Here is a 23,466-nt window from a genome sequence, read left to right as displayed (position 1 = left end):
TAATTTTCATTTGGTTTGAAACTTTAACTTCTATTTTGATTGTTAACTTCTATTTGTTTTGGTTCGTAACTTCTATTTAGATTGTAAGCTTAATTTTCATCATGAATCTTGATGTATCATTTGATTCCAATTAACTCCAACAAGAGAAATTGGGTTTGAATCATATGCAATATATGACCAACTTTCTTATCAGTAGAACGATAATGTTAGTGGGCTAAATAGTTAATTGTTAGAGAAAAAACAAATAGATGTAGATCGTACCCGCATGAAGAGACATAAGCACAACTTTTTTCAATTATTGTGCGCCATTTACAAATTATATATATATATAGAATAACAAATAGTTAGAAATAATAATTAAATAAATTCCACAACCAAAAACTAACCTCTGAATAAACTCCAAGGGAAAGGAAATGAAATTGAAATATGCTAAAACCAAAAACCCAGTGAGGGGAAGACCTGCTAGGGTTTTTTGGGACCATTTCCAGTTCAAAATTTGAAATTGATCATCTAATATTGACTGAAACGATGGTATTGCTTTCCAAATTGAAAGTCGTTACCCTCAGATTGTGTTATTCTCCATCTTCCTGCATAGTTGCTTCCACATTTAAACGATTTGTCGTTGGAGATGTAAAACCCTCACATTTTCCTCTTCAAAATCTGCTACTCTGCAGACACTTCACCTCAGAAATCTCAGAAACCCACCACGATTTCACAGTCAATTACCTCATAAACTCATGTGGGCTGTCCCCAGAAGGTGCGATTTCAGCGTCTAAGTGGGTCAAGTTGCGATCCCCCAAAAGAGCAGACTCCGTTTTGTCCTTTCTCAGAAACCATGGATTCTCTGAGACCCAGATCTCCAGTATCGTCAGGAATCACTCTCCAGTTCTTAACTCCAATCCGGAGAAAACCCTTTTGCCAAAGCTTGAGTTTTTCGCTTCTCTTGGAGTTTCAAAGGGGGACCTTGCAAAAACTCTGGCATATAGACCGAAGCTTTTGTCTACGAGCTTGGAGAAACGGATTGCACCCACTTATGATTTCCTTAGGAGTCTGCTTTCTCAGAAAAATGTCGTTTCCGTTTTAAAGCGCGGCCCCTGGATTTTCGCTGAAGGCCACTCCAAGAAGGTGGCGCCAAATATTGAGGTTTTGAAAAAATCAGGTATACCCCAATCGTGCATTTCTCTGTTGCTTACTTATCATCCCAACGCTTTAAAGCTAAAGCCTAAAGATCTTGGTCAACTTGTGGATGAGCTTAATGGAATGGGTTTTGATCTGCAAAAATCAACTTCAGTGTTAGCAATGAACGTATTGTGTGGTAGCAATAGGTCTGTATGGAATCGAAGTTGCAAAATTTATAAGAGGTGGGGGTGGTCTGAGGATGATGTTCTCGCTGCTTTCAGGAGTCAGCCTCATTGTATGATTGTCTCGGAGAAGAAATTAATACGAGCACTGGAATTTTTAGTGAACGAGATGGGGTGGTCTTCAAAAATGATTGCAAAAAGCCCGCTGGTCCTCTGTTTAAGTTTGGAGAAGAGATTGGTTCCAAGGTGTTCAGTTGTTAAAGTTTTATTGTTGAAAGGATTGATAAAGGGGATTGAAAATGTGAGTTTGTATTCTTTGTTGGTGCCTGCGGAGAAGTATTTCTTGGAGAGGTTTGTGGCCAGAAATATAAATGAAGTACCTCAGTTATTGAGTGTGTATCAAGGAAGAGTTGAAGTCCAGGATGTATGATGGTGGTAGGTCAAAAGAGTTGAAGTCCAGGATGTCTGATGGTGGTAGTATCGTAGATGCAGTGCTGTTCATTTCCATTGGTAGGAGCTAACTTTTGGCTCAGCATTGTAAGTTTGTGAACTCAAGTACTGTTTTATATTTTTCTAGAAATGAATTCATTTGTTAATTATTTGTTTGTCTTAGCGTTCCACTGTCTAGCTACTTTAGTTATATATTTACTTTCTTATTTGGAAATAACTTAGTGGGAAAAGGCTTTGTAGTTGTTGTTGTATTTGAAATTAACTTGAGATTTGACCTGATTGTGGTGCTTTCAACTTAAGATTGGTGTTCTTGACTTTGTTCTTATGGGAACTGCATTTGATAGATTATACACATATGTTGCTTTATTGGGGTTCAATCTAATCTATTGTGGCAATGAAGGAATGAAAAAACCTGCCACTACGTGAAATATGCGTGTGTGTGTGTGGGTGTGTACGTTCTTTGTACTTTGGAGGAAAATAAGTGGAATGTGGAAGAGTTAGATTTCATTGGTAGCATCTAGCTTTTCGCTCAGTATTGTAACTGCTGTATTATTTGTACCCAACAATGCAGCACTGCTCATTGCTAGTACCTCCTTTAGTTATGTACACTAATCTCCCTTGGGCATGTTGTTTGCATAACCATGCGAAGAGCTAGTGAGGGCCAGGATGCAAGATCATATCTAGTGCAGTATTGGATCCGAAGCTGAGCAAACTGTGTGAAAACTACCGCTTTGTTTTTCGGTTTAATGTGAAGTCTAAGGAAGAGAAATCCTAAGCAGAAAGCCGGTGAAGTAAGGTTATGAAAGGTAGTTTGTTCGTTCGTCCGAAAAAGAAAGATTGAAACAGCCAAGAACAGCGAAAACCTTTCAAGCGGCAAGTTCTAACCTTATTGCAGGAAATGCATATCTTGTTAACTTATCTGAAAACAACTTGATGATGACAGGCGCTGCTCTCTGTGGTTGTGGTGCCTTCAACTGTAGATGGTTCTTGAGTTTGTTCGTCTGGGAACTGCCTTCGGTAGATTGTACACGTTATAATCTTATTCTGGAGATGAAAAATACAAAGTAACTTGTCTGAATTTTCACATTAAAAGTTGTGTTGGATATCATTGATTGTCTGTGAGTTGTCTGTGTTATGTTGTGCTAGTGTCTATGATATTCCTCCACAAGCAGTTATCCTTGTTTTTGGTGGCAATGGCTGGGTAAAGTATCACTGTATCATTGTGCTTCCCTTGCGTTTGTAAGAATTTATGCAACGCTTGCGTTATTAAAAAAAGGAAAATGCAGTTCTTGTCGCTGATTTTTGCGTTTTTCAGGGGACAAAAAGATCAGGCTTTGATAAGATATGTAATGCAGAGTAATTGCCTGTCAGTAATTGCCTCCGGAAGCTAGCCTTTTCTCAGTGGCCATGGCCTAGGTAAGTATCATTGTGCCCTTGTGCTGTATTTTCGGCACTTCTTATCAAATTATAGGTCTGTATGAATGTGTCCGAGAAGAAACTAAGGATAACGCTGGAATTTTTAGTGCAAAGGATGGGATGGCCGTCGGAAATGATTGCCAGATCACCAGTGGTCATGTGTTACAGTTTGGAGATGAGATTTAGGGGTGGTTTGGGAGTGAGGCGATTAAAAAAAAAGCACCCATGAAAAAAAGTTGTGAGGGTTTTAGGCGTTTGGTAAACTGAAAAAAAAAAAGGCTTATTTTGGAAGCTGCTGTGAGAATAAGCTGAAATCAAAGGAAAAAGCTGAAGCTGCTATTTGTAGCTTTGGAAAACTGGCTTTTTTTTCAAAGCACACGGAGCTACAGTGCTTCTTTAATGAAAAGACCCACTATCAGACTGCTTTTTTTTCCAAAAGCACTTTTACAAAAAAGTTTACCAAACAATCTCCTGATTTATTTCACAGTCGCTTATTCTCACAGCACAGTTTTTTTTCAAAGCACAGCAATACCAAACCAGCCCTTATACCCCGCTGTTCAGTTGTTGAAAGGATTGATAAATTGGATTCAATCTGTGAGTTTGTGTTCTGTGTTGGTGCCTGTGGAGAAGTTGTTCTTGGAGAGGTTTGTGGCAAGATATATATTAGAAGTACCTCAGTTATCGAGTGTGTATCACGGAAGAGTTGAAGTCCAGGATGTATGATGTTCGTAGCTCAAAAGAGGTTTGATGTTCATTATAATTTGGGACGCCTTGATGTAGTACCGTAGATGCAGTGCTGTTTATTTCCATTGGTAGCAGCTAACTTTTGGTTCAGCATTGTAAGTTTGTGTCCTTAGCTAGTGTTTTATATTTCTCTAGCTACTTGAGTTGTATATCAACTCAAGATTGATTGTTTTCGTCTGGGAGCTGGCTTTTGGAATTGATATCTCAATCTGTGTGGATAAATGAATCCAATTTCTGTCTGCAATTATCCGATACTAAATCGTATGTGATCGAATCTGAAGCCGATCATTGTGCTTTCATGGTGTAAATTGGAGGAAGGGTGGTGGGGGGGAGGGACATTGGTAGGTTTAAACATGCAGTTAGGGTACGTTTGATAACCATTTGGTTTTATGTTTTTAGTTTTCATCTTTTTGTGCTTTAGATATGGAGGAAGTATAAAGGAGAAGACGGGGAAAACAAGGGTGGTGAGGGAGGAATAGAAATAAGAAGAGTGAATGAAAACAAAATCTTGAAAATAAAAACTAATAATAGTTTTTGTTTTTAATTTTCTCCGTGAGGATGTCATAATCGTTGATTTGTTTGACGCTCTTGAATGGTTAAATGGTTTTCAAGTCGAATGAATTTTTCTAGAGATTATCTTTAGACAATGACAAAGAACATAGAGAGTTACGATTATGACGGTTGTATGGTGAAATAACGTCATGTTTAGGTGAAAATGAAGACTTTCCTCCTCCGCGAGAACAATTGATACTCCACCAATCAAGACTTTCTTGTACAATCGTATTGCTAAGAAAATGCAAAAATTGAACATTTCCTGAGGAGTAAAGTGTGTTACTTTTGTTTGTTCCCTTAGAGATGGAGGCGTGGATGCTCGGCGGAGCCTGTTCAAATATATGAATACGCATATGTTTATATGTTTATTTCTGAGCTTTGACGATCTAAACTAATTGAAATATATGTGATGAACTGTATTCTGGAATCATGTTTGTCAAAGATTGGTGTAATTGCAAGACCACTCCTCTTTCATCATCCATTTACTTTGATTCTAAAGCTCTAGACATCTTCATTGTATTCTGTAAATCTCTTGTACATTGTGAAATACAAATACATAGCCTGATAGATCCTAGGTCAAACCTTAACTCAGAGAAGCCATGAGAGAACTTGTAGAGAGAGAATGACAAATGAATTTCAATACTAGTTTCATAACAACCTTTCTGTTACTTACAAACCAAGCTATATAGCGACTTTTCTACTTTTATCCAATTACAACTACCAGTAACAACCGTATTACAAGTATTACAGCTCAATAATTCAGATGATGACATTTGGCACAATCACAATTGCTATTTAACAACCCTTAACTACTAAGATACCTATCAGATTCCTATCATCTACTCCTCCCTTTGAAATTAGCCTTGTCCTCAAGGTTGAAAATCAGGAAATTTCAACCATAGGGTATCCAAATTTTCCCAAGATGCATTTGTGGAATGATGATTTTTCCAATGCACCAACACTTTCGTAACTAAAGTTGACCCGTTCTGAATCACTCTTCGATCCAAAATAGCTGATGGTTCTGGTTCATCTTGAATTAAGCCAACATCTTGAACTATTGGTAAGGGAATAGTAGTAGTGACTGAAGTCCCCAACTTCTTTTTGAGACATGAAACATGAAAAACTGGATGGATCTTGGAGTGACTTGGTAGCTTCAATTTGTATGCCACAGGTCCAATTCGAGCAAGAATCTCAAAGGGACCATAGAATTGAGGATGTAATTTATGGAAAGGATGCAAAGCTAATGACTTATGTTGGTAGGGAACCAATATGAGATAAACAAAATCACCAACTGTAAATGATCTTTCAATTCTATGCTTGTTTGCTTGAGTTGTGAAATCTCGTTCCCGGATTTCACTATTATAATCTACGTAATTGTATTATTGAGATTTTTATTTTTTTGGGAATTTATATTAATTTATTTGAATCTATATTTTGATTAAACTAGTTACAAAGAGTGAAGTTTTGAAACTAATTATTTAAAATATGTAGATCGTTCGATGTCACAAATTATATTTTCGAATAGAACTCGATCTCACGAACGCGTGGGCACAAACTGTTCGTGAAACGGAGCTATAACGAATGAGTTATTAACGTTTAAAGTTAAATGATATTTCGGTAATTTTTCCTCAATCAAGAAGGCTCCAGATTTTTTTGGAGCACTGAGATAATGCCATGTGCGTGGTTGAGATAAAAAGAAAAGAAGAGAAGGGAAGAGATGGACGGAGACGATGGGGGGGGGGGGGAAAGGATAGGAACGTTCTTTCATGTTCTTCCGTTCTCAGCGAGGGAAAAAGAAGAAATGGGGAGGAAGTAGCTCTTCCATAGCTTTTGGAAGAAATTCTTCTTTCTTCAGACAAAAATCGAAGAGAGGTGAGGAAATCTTGTGATCGGATTGAGTAGGATTATAGTAACTATAAAAGGGGTTGAAGGGGCTGCAGAGAAGGGGCAAAACATCAGAAAAAGAAAAAGGGCAGAGAAATTGATAGTTAGAGAACGTGATTGTGAAGGAAGGATTCAGAGATTTGAAGGGTAAATTCCTTGTTCCTTGATTATCTTGATTTTGAATTTAATTTCCTTAAGTTGAATTGAAACTGCCATGATGTATATTGGAGTTCTTAGTTTTATTTAGGGTTTTCTATCATTCAATGAACCAGTCTGAACATGAATTAGAGTTGGGTAATTCGGATTGGATGTGTAGATCAAATTTCTTGATCAAGGGTCTAGTTCAAAAGGTCAATTTCTTGTTAATTTTGAGTCATGTTAGTTTTGGATGTTGTATACATGACTTCTGGACTACCTGGAATTATTTTGGGATTTGTTATATGAATTGGAGGTGGGTTGTTACCTAAGCTGCAGAAAATTGATTTCTTTGCAAAGAAAACTCAAGTTTCGAGTAGCCTTCTTTGGCTCTTAATTTCTAGGTCTATATGTGCTCCTTTGAAAAAAAAAAATTAGTGTGTTGAAAGTAAATATGTTCATGATCGCAACCCAATTGTTTTCACTCAATTCCGTTGAGTTTTGGTTGATCAAAACCTTATTTAAACTTGGGTCGCGAGCTGCCAATAGCAATAGAAAACTGGGTTTCCAATTTCAAGACTTCATTTTTCTTTTTGGCATAACTTCCAATTAGAGCTCCGTTTACTACAAACTTCATATGTTTTTAAAGTAAAGAGCACAAGCTTCAAAATCCATATAATATTACACGATTTGGTTTAGTTTTGAATGTTCCAAAGGGAGTCTAAACTTGGTCTAATAGTGCTATTTTTCTGCAGATTTTGTGAAGAAGCAGAGTACTGTTTTGCCATACCTATCTTCTTTTCCAGATTCCTTTCTAATCTTCTTTACTACTATTTGAGTGATATTATTTGAGTGGCAAGATTACAGAATCAGTAGTACTATAGATTACAGAATCAGTAGTACTAGAGACTATGTAAGGCTTAGTGGTTCTATATTAGCTAGTGAGTTATCCCAATAATATATACATCGGTTTATGTGTATGGAACGTCATGTTGTGATATATATGTGCTTATTTATCTTCTTAATAATGTGAATGATAAGTATGATAAATGTTATGACAATGTGATCCTAGAATCTTATTGGTTGTATTCTGTAGAACTTATATGCTTGTGTGACATATTAGTTGGTGGCCATGAGAAGTTGATGGTGTAGGTGACTACGTTGAAACTCATAGGGGTTGAGTTGTGGGTAGGTGGTGTGTTGAATTTATTGCACCATGTACCAGTGGTACATGGATGGTCCTGCTTGGTATATCTGCAATGGGGGACCATACGTACTTCAGGGGTGATCATGCTTGGTATATCGGTGATGGGTGATCACCGCCTGCACGATTCGACCATGCTTATGGTCCTGCTTGGTATATCCGCGATGGGGGATCATACGCATTCTAGGAGTGATCATGCTTGGTATATCCGTGATGGGTGATCACTACCTAGAGCTACATAATACAGTCTTGCTTGGTATATCCACGATGGGGGACTGTTAGGGGTGATCATGCTTGGTATATTCGTGACGGGTGATCACTGCCTATGTTATTAGATTATACATATGGTTCTGCTTGGTGTATCCGCGATGGGGGACCATATGTATTCAGGGGTGATCATGCTTGGTATATCCACGATAGGTGATCACTACCTGCACGAAGAGATTATGCCTATGGTTCTGCTTGGTATATTTGCGATGGGGGACCATACGCATTTTAGAGGTGATGATGATTAGTTGCACTTGGTACATTTCGATAGGCAATCATAATTTAGTTTAGATTCTGTTGAGTGGTCCAAATCGTATCCTGGTTTGGATTCTGTTGAGTGGTCTGGAATCCATACTCTTGCTCATTTCCATAAGTTAGGCTAGAACCCTAGATTCGAGTGAATGAGAATTACCCACAATAGACCTTGTGAATATAAATTAGAATTATCAAGTTATTACTTGGAATCCATGCAGGGAATTATGAAGAATTCCTTGATTCATGGAATATATTACTTGAGGTGATTGTGGAATGATGTTGAATATGATTGTTATTAATACAATTAGATCAGTGATCAATGCAACTAGAGGATACTATTGTGCTTTGTTGATTCTTTGATATATTACATGATATAAATTGCGATTTTATGTTGAAACATAATGATTTATATGATGGATGAAATAGAAACCTTGATTGTCATGTGGGTTGTTATGTAACTTGAATCGAATAATTCATGCTTGTCAAGTCCAAATGTTTGATTGAGGAATGTTATGCCTTTCGGCTTGAACGGACTGTGATATATGTCGAGTTGTAGCGAAGGTGAACTACGAATGACTTGATCCCTATTGAGGGTACGTATGCAGTCTAACGAGGAGCTTAGATGCGACCATAAAGTATACGAAAAATTATTATGCGATTCGATTCTTGAGTTATGCTTCGTACATATCCCGAAGGTAGGATTTATTGGGTATATGGTTACTTGGTGACATCACATGTCGATCCTGAATGTAGGTCAGGATCGTCATCCTTTCTTGAGCAACTGCTAAGTTGGTCTTTAAGAGAGATAAAATTCTAGTCTTGTCTTTCAGACATTGATCCACCATATCAACCTTTGTTATGCCAATTTCATAGAGTGAGACATATGGTGGTAACTGTCCATACACCACTTCATAAGGGGTCATTTTAATTGCAGAATGGTATGAGGTGTTGTAGCTCCATTCTACCCAAGGGAGCCATTTTAACCATTGTTTGGGCTGCCAGCTACAAAAACACCTCAAATACGTTTCCAGACATCTATTTAGAACTTCTGTTTGTCCATCAGTTTGGGGGATGGAAACCTGCACTGAGATATAGCTTAGAACCTGGATTTTAAAGAATTCATTCCAAATTGAGCTGATGAGGATTGGATCCCTATCATATACAATGAAAGTGGACATTCCATGTGATTTAAACACTTGGTCAGTAAAGACTTGGGCCATTGAATGTGCTGATTTACCCTTGCAGGGAGGAAGTCCAGTGATAAAACCCATAGTTATATCAGACCAAATTCTCTGAGGAATAAATAGTGGATTTAGAAGTCCAGCAGGGGCAAGTGTTTCATATTTATTCTTCTGACAAATATTACATCCAGCAACCATTTCTTTGATATTGTTCTTCATACCTTCCTAATTAAAGGATATAGTATCCTTTTATAAGTCTTGAGGAAACCTTTATGGCCTGCAGATGGTGTACAATGGTGTTCTTCGAATATCTTTGTTCTCCACTGACTTGTAGGACTGATAACAATCCTATTCTTATACTTCAAAAAACAATTATCAATCTGATATTTAAGCAAATTTAGTGGAGCAAAATCATAGGGTGTTTGTAAAATAACCCGAGACTTTTTTAAAATCCAATCATCATTTTCTACATGCCTCCGTAAATCATCAAGCCAAGACACATAAGGGTATAATAATGCAAGTAATTCACTGTCCATATATGCGCATTCCAATGAAACTGCAGCAACATTACCTTGATCAATACCAACAACAATTCTTAAAGCAATAGCAATTTCATTACTTGAACTAATAGCTGAAGTACCCTGAGAATTGAACATTCTAGATAATATATCAGCTGCTTTATTGTCATTGCCTTTTCTGTATTGGATTTCATAATCAAATCTAAGTTACTTGGAAACCTATTTTTGCTAGAAATGAGAATTAGCTTGATTTTGAAGAAAATATTTGAGGCTGTAGTGGTCTATCCTTATAATGAAATGGTTCCTAAGTAAATAAGACTGCCACTTTTTAACTGCATGAATCACAGCCAACATTTCTCTTTCATATATAGATGGTGCTTGATTCTTTGGTCCTAGAGCCTGACTAGTGAATGCAATAGGTATACCCCCTTGCTGCAGAATTGCCCCTATCTCAGTGCCTGAAGCATCATTTTGAATAACAAATGGTTTTGAAAAATCTGGTAGTGCTAAAACCTGAGGAGACAAATTGCATTTTTCAATTCTTGAAATGCATCAATGGCTTTATAACTTCATTTAAATCCATCCTTCTTAGTGAGTTAAGTCAAAGGCCCACTGATTCTTCCAAATTGAGGAATGAATTTCCTATAATATCCAATTAAGCCTAAAAACACCCTTAAAGCTTTCACAGAAGTAGGTAGAGACCAATATGCAATAGCTTTCAGTTTTGAAGGGTCATCAGCTACTCCATTTTGCAAAACAATATGGCCTAAGTATTCAATTTGTGTTTTCCCAAAAGCACACTTAGATAGTTTCACAAACAAGTGATGATCTTGGAGTAAACTGAGGGCAGTACTCAAGTGTTGCAAGTGCAATTCCCAAGAGGCACTATATATTAGAATATCATCAAAGAAAACTAAGATGAATTTCCTCAAATAAGGCCTAAATATCTCATTCATTAGGGTCTGGAAAGATGCATGGGCATTTGTTAGGCCAAAAGGCATAACTAGAAACTCGTAATGCCTCTCATGAGTTCTAAAAGCGGTTTTTTTTCAATGTTTTTGGGGTGCATACGAATTTGATGATAACTAGACCTAAGATCCAATTTTGAAAAATATTTTGCACCAAAAAGCCCATACAATAACTCATCAATCAATGGTATAGAGTACTTGTCTTTGATTGTGAGTAGATTAAGTGCCCTATAATCCATGCACATCCTCAAAGTACCTTCCTTTTTCTTTACTAAGAACACTAGAGAAAAGAAAGGGCTATGGCTTGGCGTGATGAAACCTGATTCTAGTAGCTCCTTGACACAATTCTCTAATTCTGTTTTCGGAAATGGACCATATTTATAAGGTCTAGCACTAGGAGGTTTGCATCTTTCTAGCAATGGTATCCTGTGATCATGGGATCTAGATGGAGGTAATCCAGATGAGGTTTGAAAAATAGGTTGATAATTTGCTAACATGATTTGCAGATCATTGTCTTGGTGAGAATTCAACTGAGAATGAGTGGATAGAGTTGTGTTTTATGCACCAACTTGCAAAACAAATAAAGCAGCTCCTAGGCAGTGTTCACAGTTGAGTAACTTATCCATTTGCAAGGAAGAAATGGATTGAGATTCTTGGGATTGAAGACTTGATATGGAAAATGTGGTATTGCTAACTACAAACTTCATAATCATCTTGTCAAAGTCTCATAGCTCTGGTCCCAATGTTCTTAACCATTGTATGCCCGAAACAATATCACATCCACCCAAGGGAAGAGCATAGAAATCAAGCACAGTTGCATAATTCTGTATTCTAATAGAAACCTGAGCTAAACATCCAATACTAGTGAGGGATCCCCCATTTGCAATCTTAACAGTGAATGGGTGTGTGGTATCTGGATGACCTTTTAATTGTTTGACTAGTGAAATATCAATGAAATTATGTGAGCTTCTTAAATCTACCAGAAAAACAGCAGGACAATTGAGCACTTTTTTATTTTCATTGTTTTAATGGATTTTGGAGTAGGCATCCCATAAACTGCACAAGCAGTTACCTCAAGCTCTTCATTGTCATCAGAATGATGTTCAATAAGGTTTCAATTGTCGTACATATCCATGAGTAACACTTGTTGTTTTGGACTAGCACAAACATGTTCTCTCGAAAAATTTCATCACAGTTAAAACATAGCATGTTTTTCCTTCAAAACTCAATTTCTGCTACTGTTAATCGCCTAAAAATCTCATTTCTTGAAGAATGCTCAGTCTTTGGCATGTTGGTGACATCAGAAAATTGTGTAGGCTTGAACATCGAATGGTCTCAAAATCTTGACATCATGACAAATTTCTGGTTTCAATCCTCCAATGAAACAACTTTTCATGAGTCCATGGGTGATTTCTACAGTACGATTTGATAATCGTCAAAATTCCATGATGTAATCTCTGAGCAACCTAGATTGGCGAAGTTTCACCAAATTTTCAATGCAGTCTGTAAGGTCAGATGAACCAAATTCCCTACAAAAAAATCTTTGTAAAATCTTCCCGTTTAGGATAATTCTTTACGCAATTAACCCATTGTAACCATTGAAGTGCCTCATTCTCCATATGAAAGGAAGCCATAGGAACTTTCTTGTCGGCCGGAATATCAAAGCAATCAAAATAATGCTTCGCCTTGTAAATCCACCCACGAGGATCATCTCATTCCTGAAAGCAAGGAAAATCAAGTTTAACCAGAAAAGGTCTTGGTTGAAACCCTGAATCATGGCGGTTGAATTGTTGGGGTCTTGAATCTTCACATAGATTGAGTTGCATCCGATGAATCGCTCGAAAAACCCATTTCACATTTATCCACAAAATCACGATGAAGTTTCTCATTTCGGGCATCTGATGAATCTTGACGCACTTCCATGGCGTCGAACATTTCGGGCGTCTGATGAATCTTGACGCACTTCCAGACTGACCCGATACCAATGATAGATCATCGATCAAACCATAACTCAGAGAAGCCATGAGCGAACTTGTAGAGAGAGAATGACAAATGAATTTCAATACTATTTTCATAACAACCTTTCTGTTACTTACAAACCAAGCTATACAACAACTTTTCTAACTACTGTTATCCAATTACAACTACCACTAACAACCTTATTACAAGTATTACAACTTAATTATTCAAATGATGACATTTGGCACAATCACAATTACTGTATAACAACCGTTAATTACTAAGATACGTATCAGATTCCTATCATAGCCACTCTAATGAATGTTACTGCACAAGCATCGTCTCTCTTAGTCATAATACACAACCACAACAAACTCCAAAGCAATCTTAAGCTTCTAATTCACAAGGTTTAATGACTTTTCATTTATCGATTTCACTTTCTTAAGGTCCAAGGTTTTCTCAAGTATCGTATTCTTAAGCTTAAATGCCTCTCGAGCTTGTTTGCAAGCTCAAAGCCCCCATAAACCATTGAATAGTAAGTGTTCAAAACAAAAAGTGAGCACGAAAGTTTTGAACAAATCAAAATTTCAAAGTAGTGACTTTAAACATCAAATTTTTTTTGTTGAATTGCATGAACAATTTATTTTTTCATGTTGTGCTAATGCCATTAGGCATTCTGACTTTGAACTTTGTTTGAACATTAATTTTAGTATAGTAAACTTAACTTTTTCAATTGGATTGGTTAAAGCAATGTCATAAGACAACTTGATGTTGAACATTGTTTCAAGTTGAATTTTAGTATGGTGATCATCATAACTTTCTTTTAAATTGCATAAAGCATTTAGTCTGCAAATGACTAGGTTTTGAACTTTTGAGTTTGTATGAATGTGAATACTTGTATTAACGTCAATTTTTTATAGACCTACAAGTGAGAGACTAACTGAAATTAGAACCGTTGAAATTGAACCGAACTAAAGCCAAATAAATAAATAGAAAAAAGTTTCATTTTATAATTGGTTCAAAGCCGCAATTTCAATATAAAACCGATTAATCCGAATTACGCATGTATGCCCGCCTGTAACTTTCATCGGCGCTAGTACTACCTTTTTCCAGTTTCCATTTGAGCTCATGTTTTCAGCTCCGTTTTCTGAAGACCTCCATTTCCATTCGAAACTGAGCATCATCGACATCTAACATGGTAACGCTCTTCGGTCTGAAGAGCATGGTGGCTGGTGATGGCGATGTAAAATATAGTAGTGGTGGCAGTGATGGTGGCGACAGTCAATGCAAGACGGTGGTGTTATTGTTGATTGTGGTGATGGTGAGACGGTGGAGTTGTTGTGGCATGGTGATGCCAGTAAAGGATATGGTGGTGGCAGTGATGGTGGTGTCAAAGATGGTCGTGGTGGTGGTGATGATTGTGGGATGGTGGAGAAGGTTGTGTGGTGGTGGTAGTGGTGGCGGTAGTGGTGGCATACATAATTTTATTTATTTATTAAACTCTAACTTTGTTTTATAATGAATATTTTACGTTCTATTATTTTGAAAATTATTCTTAAAAGACAGAGGAAACACCAAGTTAATGTTATACAGAACTTTAAGCTAAATATTGTTTTGAGTTAATTTTTACAAAACAGTATGTCAAACATTTTTTTTTACACGTTTTTGTATCTGCAAAACGAAAAATTGTGTTTCAAGCGTTAATGAACGAGCCATCGCTTTTGGATTTGATATCAAAGGTGAAGAAATGGATGTGCTTTTCATGTTATTTAATTTGTACCATTGAAATCAAGCCTAATAGTGGACGATCATGAAATCCTTAAGCAATCCACTATTGGCTGAAAAGTTGAGTTTGATTCCAATTTTATAGGATTATAACTCCAAGAAGAGAAATTGGGTTTGAATTGTAACAACTCGTCCCGAATTTAGTAATGGATTTTGGAACAAGGGTAATTTGGTCATTTCACGTAGGAAAGGTATTTTGTTTTGTTGCTTTTGGGATGTTTATTTTTGAAATTATGCTTTTGGTCTTAATTGGTGTGCCCAAGGGGGCCCACCCTTGATTTTGTCCCCCAGCCCAAATCCCTCATCTTTCTTCCCTTACAGTTCTCTCTATCTTTTCTCTCTTCTCTCCCCGTAAAGTTCTCTCTCTCACCTCTCTCCCACAATCATTCTCACTTCTCTCCCTTTTCCCTCGGCAAGCATTGAGATGGTGCCATGGGAAGATCAAAATATCCTTGGCGGGGCCCCTACCTCACCACCACTTAGACCTTGTCACCATGAACCCCGGACAAAGAACCTGGGAACTCGATCGTGGCAGATGCCACTGTTCAAAAAGGAAACTCGGTGCGTTTCCAACACCTCCGACATAGGTGAGCTATGAAAAACACGTTAAACCTTCCCTTTTTCATCCTTATATTTCATTTCTGATCTTTTTTAGTGTATTGTGGATGTTAAAACATCGAGAAACCGACTCGGGGATACTTCCCTAGATTCCGGCGAAAACCCGTGGGTTTTAGACCGTTTTCCAACTAACTCTGGCCACCTCAAGTCTTGAAATTGGTACGAATCTCTTCCTTGTTCCTTGAGCTTCAATTTGGTATATTGTATGATGGGTTTTAGTTAGGTTTTGGGGTTGAACGGAGCTAGGATAGCTCCGACCTTTTTCTTCCTCGAAACGGCTAACCCGGCCTAGAGTCGGGTCAAGCCCGACTCGAAAACACTAACCTGGCCCAATCCTTGGGCCAAGCTACTCGGCCCAACCTAGAGTTTCAGCCAACTAGGACAAGCCCAAACCCTCCAGCCTAACCCAGATTCTTGGGCTAGGCTACCAAGCCTAAATCCTAATTTATAACCCACTGAACCCAACCCAGAATCTAGGCCCAGACCCAATTGCCCAGGCCCAAAACCCTTGGCCCAACCCAACTGAACAATCCCAAACCGAGAACCCAGTTGGCGCATGGGTTCGGGCATAGGCATGCGTGGGAGTCTACCTTAGCCGGTGTGTGGAGCACACGCGTTTCCACCAAAGGTACTATGCACGGTGACCACTGTGGCACTGGCAACTTTTCCGTCCAACTTTCCAGCCATCCAAATCGGCGTGTGCAGTGGCGCGTGGATGTACCCGAGGTTTCCCCTTATGTTTTTCAACGTCTTGAACCCGTTTCCGACATCCGTTTCCTCAAATTCAATCGTTATGATAGAGTTTTATTAATTGGTACCTTTTTGTGCTTAGGTGCAATTGTTTATAAAGTTTATGTCCTCTCTAGTTTGCATGACTTTTCGACGGCAAAGTACCTGTGAGTGGACCCCTTCTAAAATGCATATTTTTACTATTAGAAATGCATACATGAAAAGCATGATTTGTGGGTTACGTTTATATCATGCTTTATCAACTTTACGTTCTTCGAAGTACATATGATTTATGATTATATACTTTGAACATGATTTATGATATGACGTTTTAGCTACTGAGCTCCGTTGGAGATATATATATTAGAAATATTATGTTAATGTTTTTATGTGCTTATTTAGTGGTTACTCATACGTTCTGCCTACGGGTGAATGAAACCGCTTAAGGGCGAATGATACTGCCTATGGATGAATGATACTTATTTTCGCTTCGGCAGGGTGTGTGTAGATGGCTTCGGTCGAAAGAGTTCTATATGCCTTCGAGCAGGAGATGTAGTGCCTACGGGCGGTAGATATTTATAATGGCTTCGGTCGGGCATAGGTTAGTGGTTTCGGCTGAAAGATACTTATATATGGCTTTAGTTAGAAGATATTTATATATTGCCTACAGGCGGGAGATGTAGGGCCTTCGGGCAAATGAAGATTTATATATATATATATTTATATACCTTTGTGCTACTACTATTAAGCACACTATATATGATATTTGTTTTATGAGGTTTTATGGCATGATAGGGTTTTCAGAAAACCTATTACATACTACGCTATTGAGTTTTATAAACTTTGGGGATGATACGTTGTTCAATAACTATTTTAGTATTACTTATATATAAACTTGGTACACTCATATTTTGTTTTGCGCCCCCTCAGCACTTAGAATCGAGGCGTACAATCTAGGCATCAAGGCACTCCCACATCGACATCTTCGAGTCCTCTCGGTGTATGACCCATCATTTTATTCATTCAATTTTATATTATTCTTTTTAATGTCTCGGATTAGTTGTATACTCTGAACACGTTCCACAATTGCATATTCATTATAGTTAAATTTACAAATTGTATTTATGTTAGTTATTTCTTTCTAGTTCTCATGCATTCTAATATGACTTCGTCACCTTCGGGTGTCTGCCAGCACGTGCCTGCCTTGGTATTTGAAGGATATCAGGGTCGGGCGTGTCATGAATCATATGCAATACATGACCAACTTTTTTATTAGTAGAACAATAGTTTTAGTAGGCTAAATAGTTAATTGTTATAGAAAAATGAATCGGTGTAGATTGTACCCGCATAAAGAGACATAAGCACAACTTTTTTCAATTATTATATATATATATATATATAATAACAAATAGTTAGAAATAATAATTAAATAAATTCCACACCTAAAAGCTAGACCTGGCATTTGTGTCATGTTTTCTGTGTTCGTGTCGTTTTTGTGTCATACCTGATATCTTAACGGATCGTGTCGTGTAACACCCGTTAAAATAAACGGGTAAAATGACCCAACCCAATAATATTAACAGCTAATATGACCCAATCCGTTACCCGTTAAGAAAAATATATTTTAAACCAATAAATAATCAAATGAAAAACATAATACTAAATAAGTATATACATACCATATTATCACATCCAAAACATAAAAACGCAATTTTCTTTTAAGTATATTTTCACTTACCTAAAGTCTTTAATAGTTTTTTTTAATTAATGTAGAAGTGTAAAAAAATATAAATATATATATATATATAAACGTTTATAATGACAAGCTTTACAACTTTCATGAAAAGCTTAACTTTGAAATTCGCCACTATAATCATATAAATCATAGATCAAAATTTAACCGTTGATTGTTGTTTACATTTACCCTTCATTGTTCTCATCAAATTTTGTTTTTTCAGATTTTCTTTTTTGAAAACTTGATCTATTAGAGGATGCATGAAGATGAACGGTTTGGATCGTTGATATTATATTTAGAGTTTTACAGTTAGTGAAAATATTGCTTGATGTTTATAAAGTTTCTACAAACTATATGACATCGACTCATATTTCAATTAACCGTAAATATCGAAACGTGATATCAAAGATCTGAATCGTTCATCTTTGTACATCTGCCAGATGATCATGTTTTCAAAAAAGAAAGTTAAAAAAAATGAAATTCAGTAAGAAGAATAAAGCGCAAATGACAATCAACGGTTAAATATAAATTTAAGGTTTATGAATTATAGTGTTGGATTTCGAAGTTGACCCCTTCATGAAAATTGTAAAGTTTGTCACTATAAGTGATTGTATATTTTGTTTTTACATTTTTTACACTTATACAATAATTATTATTAATTTTTCCCTCAAATAAAAAATATTATTCACGAAGGTTTGGAGGATTTTAAAAATCTAAACGATAATGTAAGTGTAACAATTATTTACTCGTGAAAGAATAATGATGAATCACGAGTGTTTATATATTGTTTCACATTTTTCATACTTGTATTGTATGTATGTCTTCTTAGTTCTTGCCTATACAAATACTATATTAGTTTATTTTAATTTTGGACAACAACATGTTAAGTAAAATTTATCTTGGTAATGATAATAAGAAACTCTCATAATAAAAATAAATAATGACTAAAACTTTTTTTTTAAACTTATATAGAATAATAATACAAAACTATATATTTAATATAGAATATCTTGTATATATTAATATGGTTATTGTATTTTATAATAAATCTTTTAGTAATTAAACTTTAAAATTATCAAAATAAATTTTTTCTTAACGGGTCGAAACGGGTTACTCACATGTTACCTTCGTGTATACCCATTATTAACGAGTCACTTGATAATAACCCGATAAATTATCATGTTGATCCGAAACCTGTTATTTTCATGTCATTTTCGTGTCATGTCAGATTGTACCGAGTCTACTAAAAGCTAATCTCTATTAAACTCCAAAGGAAAAGAAATGAAATTGAAATATGCTAAAACCAAAAACCCAGCGAGCGGAAGACTGAAACGATGGTATTGATCATCTAATATTGACTGAAACGATGGTATTGCTTTCCAAATTGAAAGTCGTTACCCTCAGATTGTGTTATTTTCCATCTCCCTGCGTAGTTGCTTCCACATTTAAACGATTTGTCGTTGGAGATGTAAAACCCTCACATTTTCCTCTTCAAAATCTGCTACTCTGCAGACACTTCACCTCAGAGAGCTCAGAAACCCACCACGATTTCACAGTCAATTACCTCATAAACTCATGTGGGCTGTCCCCAGAAGGTGCGATTTCAGCGTCTAAGTGGGTCAAGTTGCGATCCCCCAAAAGAGCAAACTCCGTTTTGTCGCTTCTCAGAAACCATGGATTCTCTGAGACCCAGATCTCCAGTATCGTCAGGAATCACTGTCCAGTTCTTAACTCCAATCCGGAGAAAACCCTTCTGCCAAACCTTGAGTTTTTCGCTTCTCTGGGAGTTTCAAAGGGGGACCTTGCAAAAGCTCTGGCATATGGACTGAAGCTTTTGTCTACGAGCTTGGAGAAACGGATTGCACCCACTTATGATTGCCTTAGGAGTCTGCTGTCTCAGAAAAATGTCATTTCCGTTTTAAGGCGCAGCTCCTGGATTTTCGCTGAAGGCCACTCCAAGAAGGTGGCGCCAAATATTGAGGTTTTGAAAAAATCAGGTATACCCCAATCCTGCATTTCTCATTTGCTTGCTTATCACCCCGAGGTTTTTATGCGAAAGCCTAAAGAGCTTGGTGGACTTGTGGATGAGGTTAAGCAAATGGGTTTTAATCTGCAAAAATCAAATTCGGTACTCGCGATATACGCATTGTGTGGTAACAATAGGTCTGTATGGAATCGAAGTTGCCAACTTTATAAGAGGTGGGGTTGGTCTGAGGATGATGTTCTCTCTGCTTTCAGGAGGCACCCGCGCTGTATGACTATGTCGGAGAAGAAACTAATGCTAGCAATGGATTTTTTGGTGAACGAGATGGGGTGGTCTTCGAAAATGATTGCAAAACGGCCACTGGTTCTCCATTACAGTTTGGAGAAGAGATTGGTACCAAGGTGTTCGGTTGCTAAAGTTTTGTTGTTGAAGGGATTGATAAAGGGGATTGAAAATGTGAATTTGAGTTCTTTGTTGGAGCCTGTGGAAAAGTGCTTCTTGGAGAGGTTTGTAGCCAGATATATAAATGAAGTACCTCAATTATTGAGTGTGTGTCAAGGAAGAGTTGAAGTCCAGGATGATTGATGGTGGTAGGTCAAAAGAGTTGAAGTCCAGGATGTATGATGGTGGTAGTATCGTAGAAGCAGCGCTGTTCATTTCCATTGGTAGGAGCTAACTTTTGGGCTCAGCATTGTAAGTTTGTGAACTTAAGTACTGTTTTATATTTTTCTAGAAATGAATTCATTTGTTAATTATTTTTTTGTCTTAGTGTTCCACTGTCTAGCTAGCTACTTTAGTTATATATTTACTTTTTTATTTGAAATTAACTTAGTGGGAAAAGGCTTTGTTGTTGTTGTTGTATTTGAAATTAACTTGAGATTTGACCTGATTGTGGTGCTTTCAACTTAAGATTCATGTTTTTGACTTTGTTCGTATGGGAACTGCATTCGATAGAATGTACACATATGTTGCTTTATTGGGGTTCAATCTAATCTATTGTGGCAATGAAGGAATGAAAAAACCTGCAACTCCGTGCAATATGTGTGTGTGTGTGTACATTCTTTGTACTTTGGAGGAAAATAAGTGGAATGTGGAAGAGTTAGATTTCAGGGTAAGTAACTAGCTAGGAGCTGTGCAGTTGAATTTGTCCAGTTCCCCCTTTGGCCTATTTTGATGGAAACTCCAAGTGTATAGACAAAGTACCTCAATTAGGGAGTGTCTATCAAGGAAAAGTAGAGGTCCAGGTGTAACAATGCAGCTTTGGTCATTGATAGAAGGAAAAGTAGAGGTCCAGGTGTAACAATGCAGCTCTGCTCATTGGTAGCATCTAGCTTTTCGCTCATTATTGTAACTGGTGTTTTATTTGTACCCAACAATGCAGCACTGCTCATTGCTAGTACCTCCTTTGGTTATGTACACTAATCTCCCTCGAGCATGTTGTTTGCATAGCCAAGCGAAGAGCTAGTGAGGGCCCGGATGCAAGATCATATCTAGTGCAGTATCGGATCCAAAGCTGAGCAAACTGTGCAAAAACTACTGCTTTGTTTTTCGGTTTAATGTGAAGTCTAAGGAAGAGAAATCCTAAGCAGAAAGCCAGGGAAGTAAGGTTATGAAAGGTACTTTGTTGGCTTGACCGAAAAAGAAAGATAAGGAAGAGAAATCCTAAGCAGAAAGCCAGGGAAGTAAGGTTATGAAAGGTAGTTTGTTGGCTTGACCGAAAAAGAAAGATTGAAACAGCCAAGAACAGCGAAAACCTTTCAAGCAGCAAGTTCTAAACTTAACGTAGGAAATGCATATCCTGTTAACGTATCTGAAAGCAGCTTGATGATGACAGGCGCTGCACTCTGTGGTTGTGGTGCCTTCAACTGTAGATGGTTCTTGAGTTTGTTCGCCTGGGAACTGCCTTCAGTAGATTGTACACATTATAATCTTATTCTGGAGATGAAAAATACAAAAGTAACTTGTCTGAATTTTCACATTATAAGTTGTGTTGGATATCGTTGATTGTCTGCGAGTTGTCTGTGTTATGCTCTGCTAGTTTCTAATGATATTCCTCCACAAGCAGTTATCCTTGTTTTCGGTGGCAATGGCTGGGTAAAGTATCACTGTATCATTGTGCTTCCCTTGCGCTTGTAAGAATTATGCAACGCTTGCGTTATTTAAAAAAAAAATTGAAAATGCAACTCTTGTCGCTGATTTTTGCGTTTTTCAAGGGACAAAAGATCAGGCTTTGATAAGATTTGTAATGCAGAGTAATTGCCTGTTAGTAATTGCCCATGGAAGCTAGCCTTTTCTCAGTGGCCATGGCCCAGGTAAGTATCGTTGTGCCCTTGTGATTCCCTTGTGCTGTATTTTCAGCACTTGTCTTACCAAATTATAGGTCTCTATGAATGCGTTCGAGAAGAAACTAAAGATAACACTGGAATTTTTAGTGAAAAGGATGGGATGGCCGTCGGAAATGATTGCCAGATCACCAGTGGTCATGTGTTAGAATTTGTCCGCCGATATATGGGAACCGATTAGGAGGTGGCGTTCTTGGCTTTCTTTTATTGAGAAGGAAAAGAAATAATCAACATATGTCGGTACCAAAGACGGAGAAGGAAATCTAGGATATTTTGGACGGATGAGAATCCTCTCCGGATCTTCTTTATGAAGACCTGGAGATTCTCATATCTTATCCGTTCATCGTACATCGTGCGGTCAGTTTTCATTAGGTACTGTTTGTGTTTAATTTTAAATTAAAAAAAATTCAAAATGATTATGGTTGCACGATGTACGGTAACAGAGAAGATGTGAGGATCGTTAGGATTCTCACGAAGAGAATCCGATTGAGATCCAAATCCATTTTGGACAGGCTACATTCATTTGTGAGCCGCTAAAAAAGAATAAGCAAGACTTGACAATCATGTCGTTCACATAGACATTCATTTTTCTTGTGAGTTGTGATGAGTTGATATTATGCTATATATTTTACCTTATTCTTAGTTATAATTTATTGGTTATTTTGGTGAGATTTTGATACTTTGAATTATATTTCTAATGTAGGACATTCGACTTCCTCTTGAGCATAAAATAATTAAATGGACGAATTTTGGAGTGATTCCAATTGGAGGATGTTCATGAGCCTTTCTAGATGATTGTATCAAAGTTTCAGATTTTTCTATTGAGCCGTTTGACCGTGGCAATGAAATTAAGGCCCAGCTCGTACATTTTCCAAATTGACGTTTTTGAACGTTTTGGATAGTTTGGAGTAGGCCTGGCAATTCCTGACACGACCCGATAACCCGACACGACACGATCCGAAATTAACAGGTGTTCGAGTCGACACGATAACGAATCGGGTATTATCGGGTAACCCGATAAGCACCTGTTAAGATAACGGGTTGGTTCGGATATACACGTGGGTAACACGATACACGATAAGCAGAATATTAATTTAATAATTTTATAACCCTAAAAAATACTATAATAATTATATATACTATAATAATTATACCCCCAAAATATTAACTATAATAATTATATATATATATATATATATATTAAATTTTAAGGAAAACTAATGAAAAGGGTTTGAAAACTTTGAGTTTTAATAATAAGGACAAAATAAAGGGTAAAGTGAATAGTACCAGGATTGACTTTTTAGTGTAAAAATGTGGTTTTTCGTTAAAATGAACAGTACCGGGTGCTTTTCGTTAAAGTTCCCTAAATTTTAAATTAAATTTTATACCCCTAAAAAAACTATAATAATTATACGTACAAAATAAATAGATTTAAATCT

The 23,466-nt window shown here is 37.0% G+C and overlaps 1 protein-coding gene across 13 annotated transcripts in view; it reads left to right on the top strand.

Moving 5' to 3' along the window:
• Positions 1–392: 392 nt before the first annotated feature.
• The window catches only part of LOC126599245 (transcription termination factor MTERF15, mitochondrial-like), a 32,319-nt gene continuing 9,245 nt past the window's right edge, over positions 393–23,466 (top strand). For 4 of the 13 annotated variants that reach the window (XR_007615047.1, XR_007615056.1, XR_007615053.1 and 1 more), the window contains exon 1: positions 400–1,325. Coding sequence is in view for 3 of the 13 variants with exons in the window: in XM_050265619.1 (XP_050121576.1) it covers positions 529–1,325 (797 nt within the window). In the remaining 10 variants the exon portion in view is untranslated. The other 9 variants (XR_007615060.1, XM_050265639.1, XM_050265627.1 and 6 more) reach the window with 9 other exon arrangements.

Source organism: Malus sylvestris, chromosome 2, assembly GCF_916048215.2.
Source record: "Malus sylvestris chromosome 2, drMalSylv7.2, whole genome shotgun sequence".
Classification (NCBI taxonomy): domain Eukaryota; kingdom Viridiplantae; phylum Streptophyta; class Magnoliopsida; order Rosales; family Rosaceae; genus Malus; species Malus sylvestris.
This window is presented reverse-complemented; position numbering and strand designations above follow the sequence as displayed.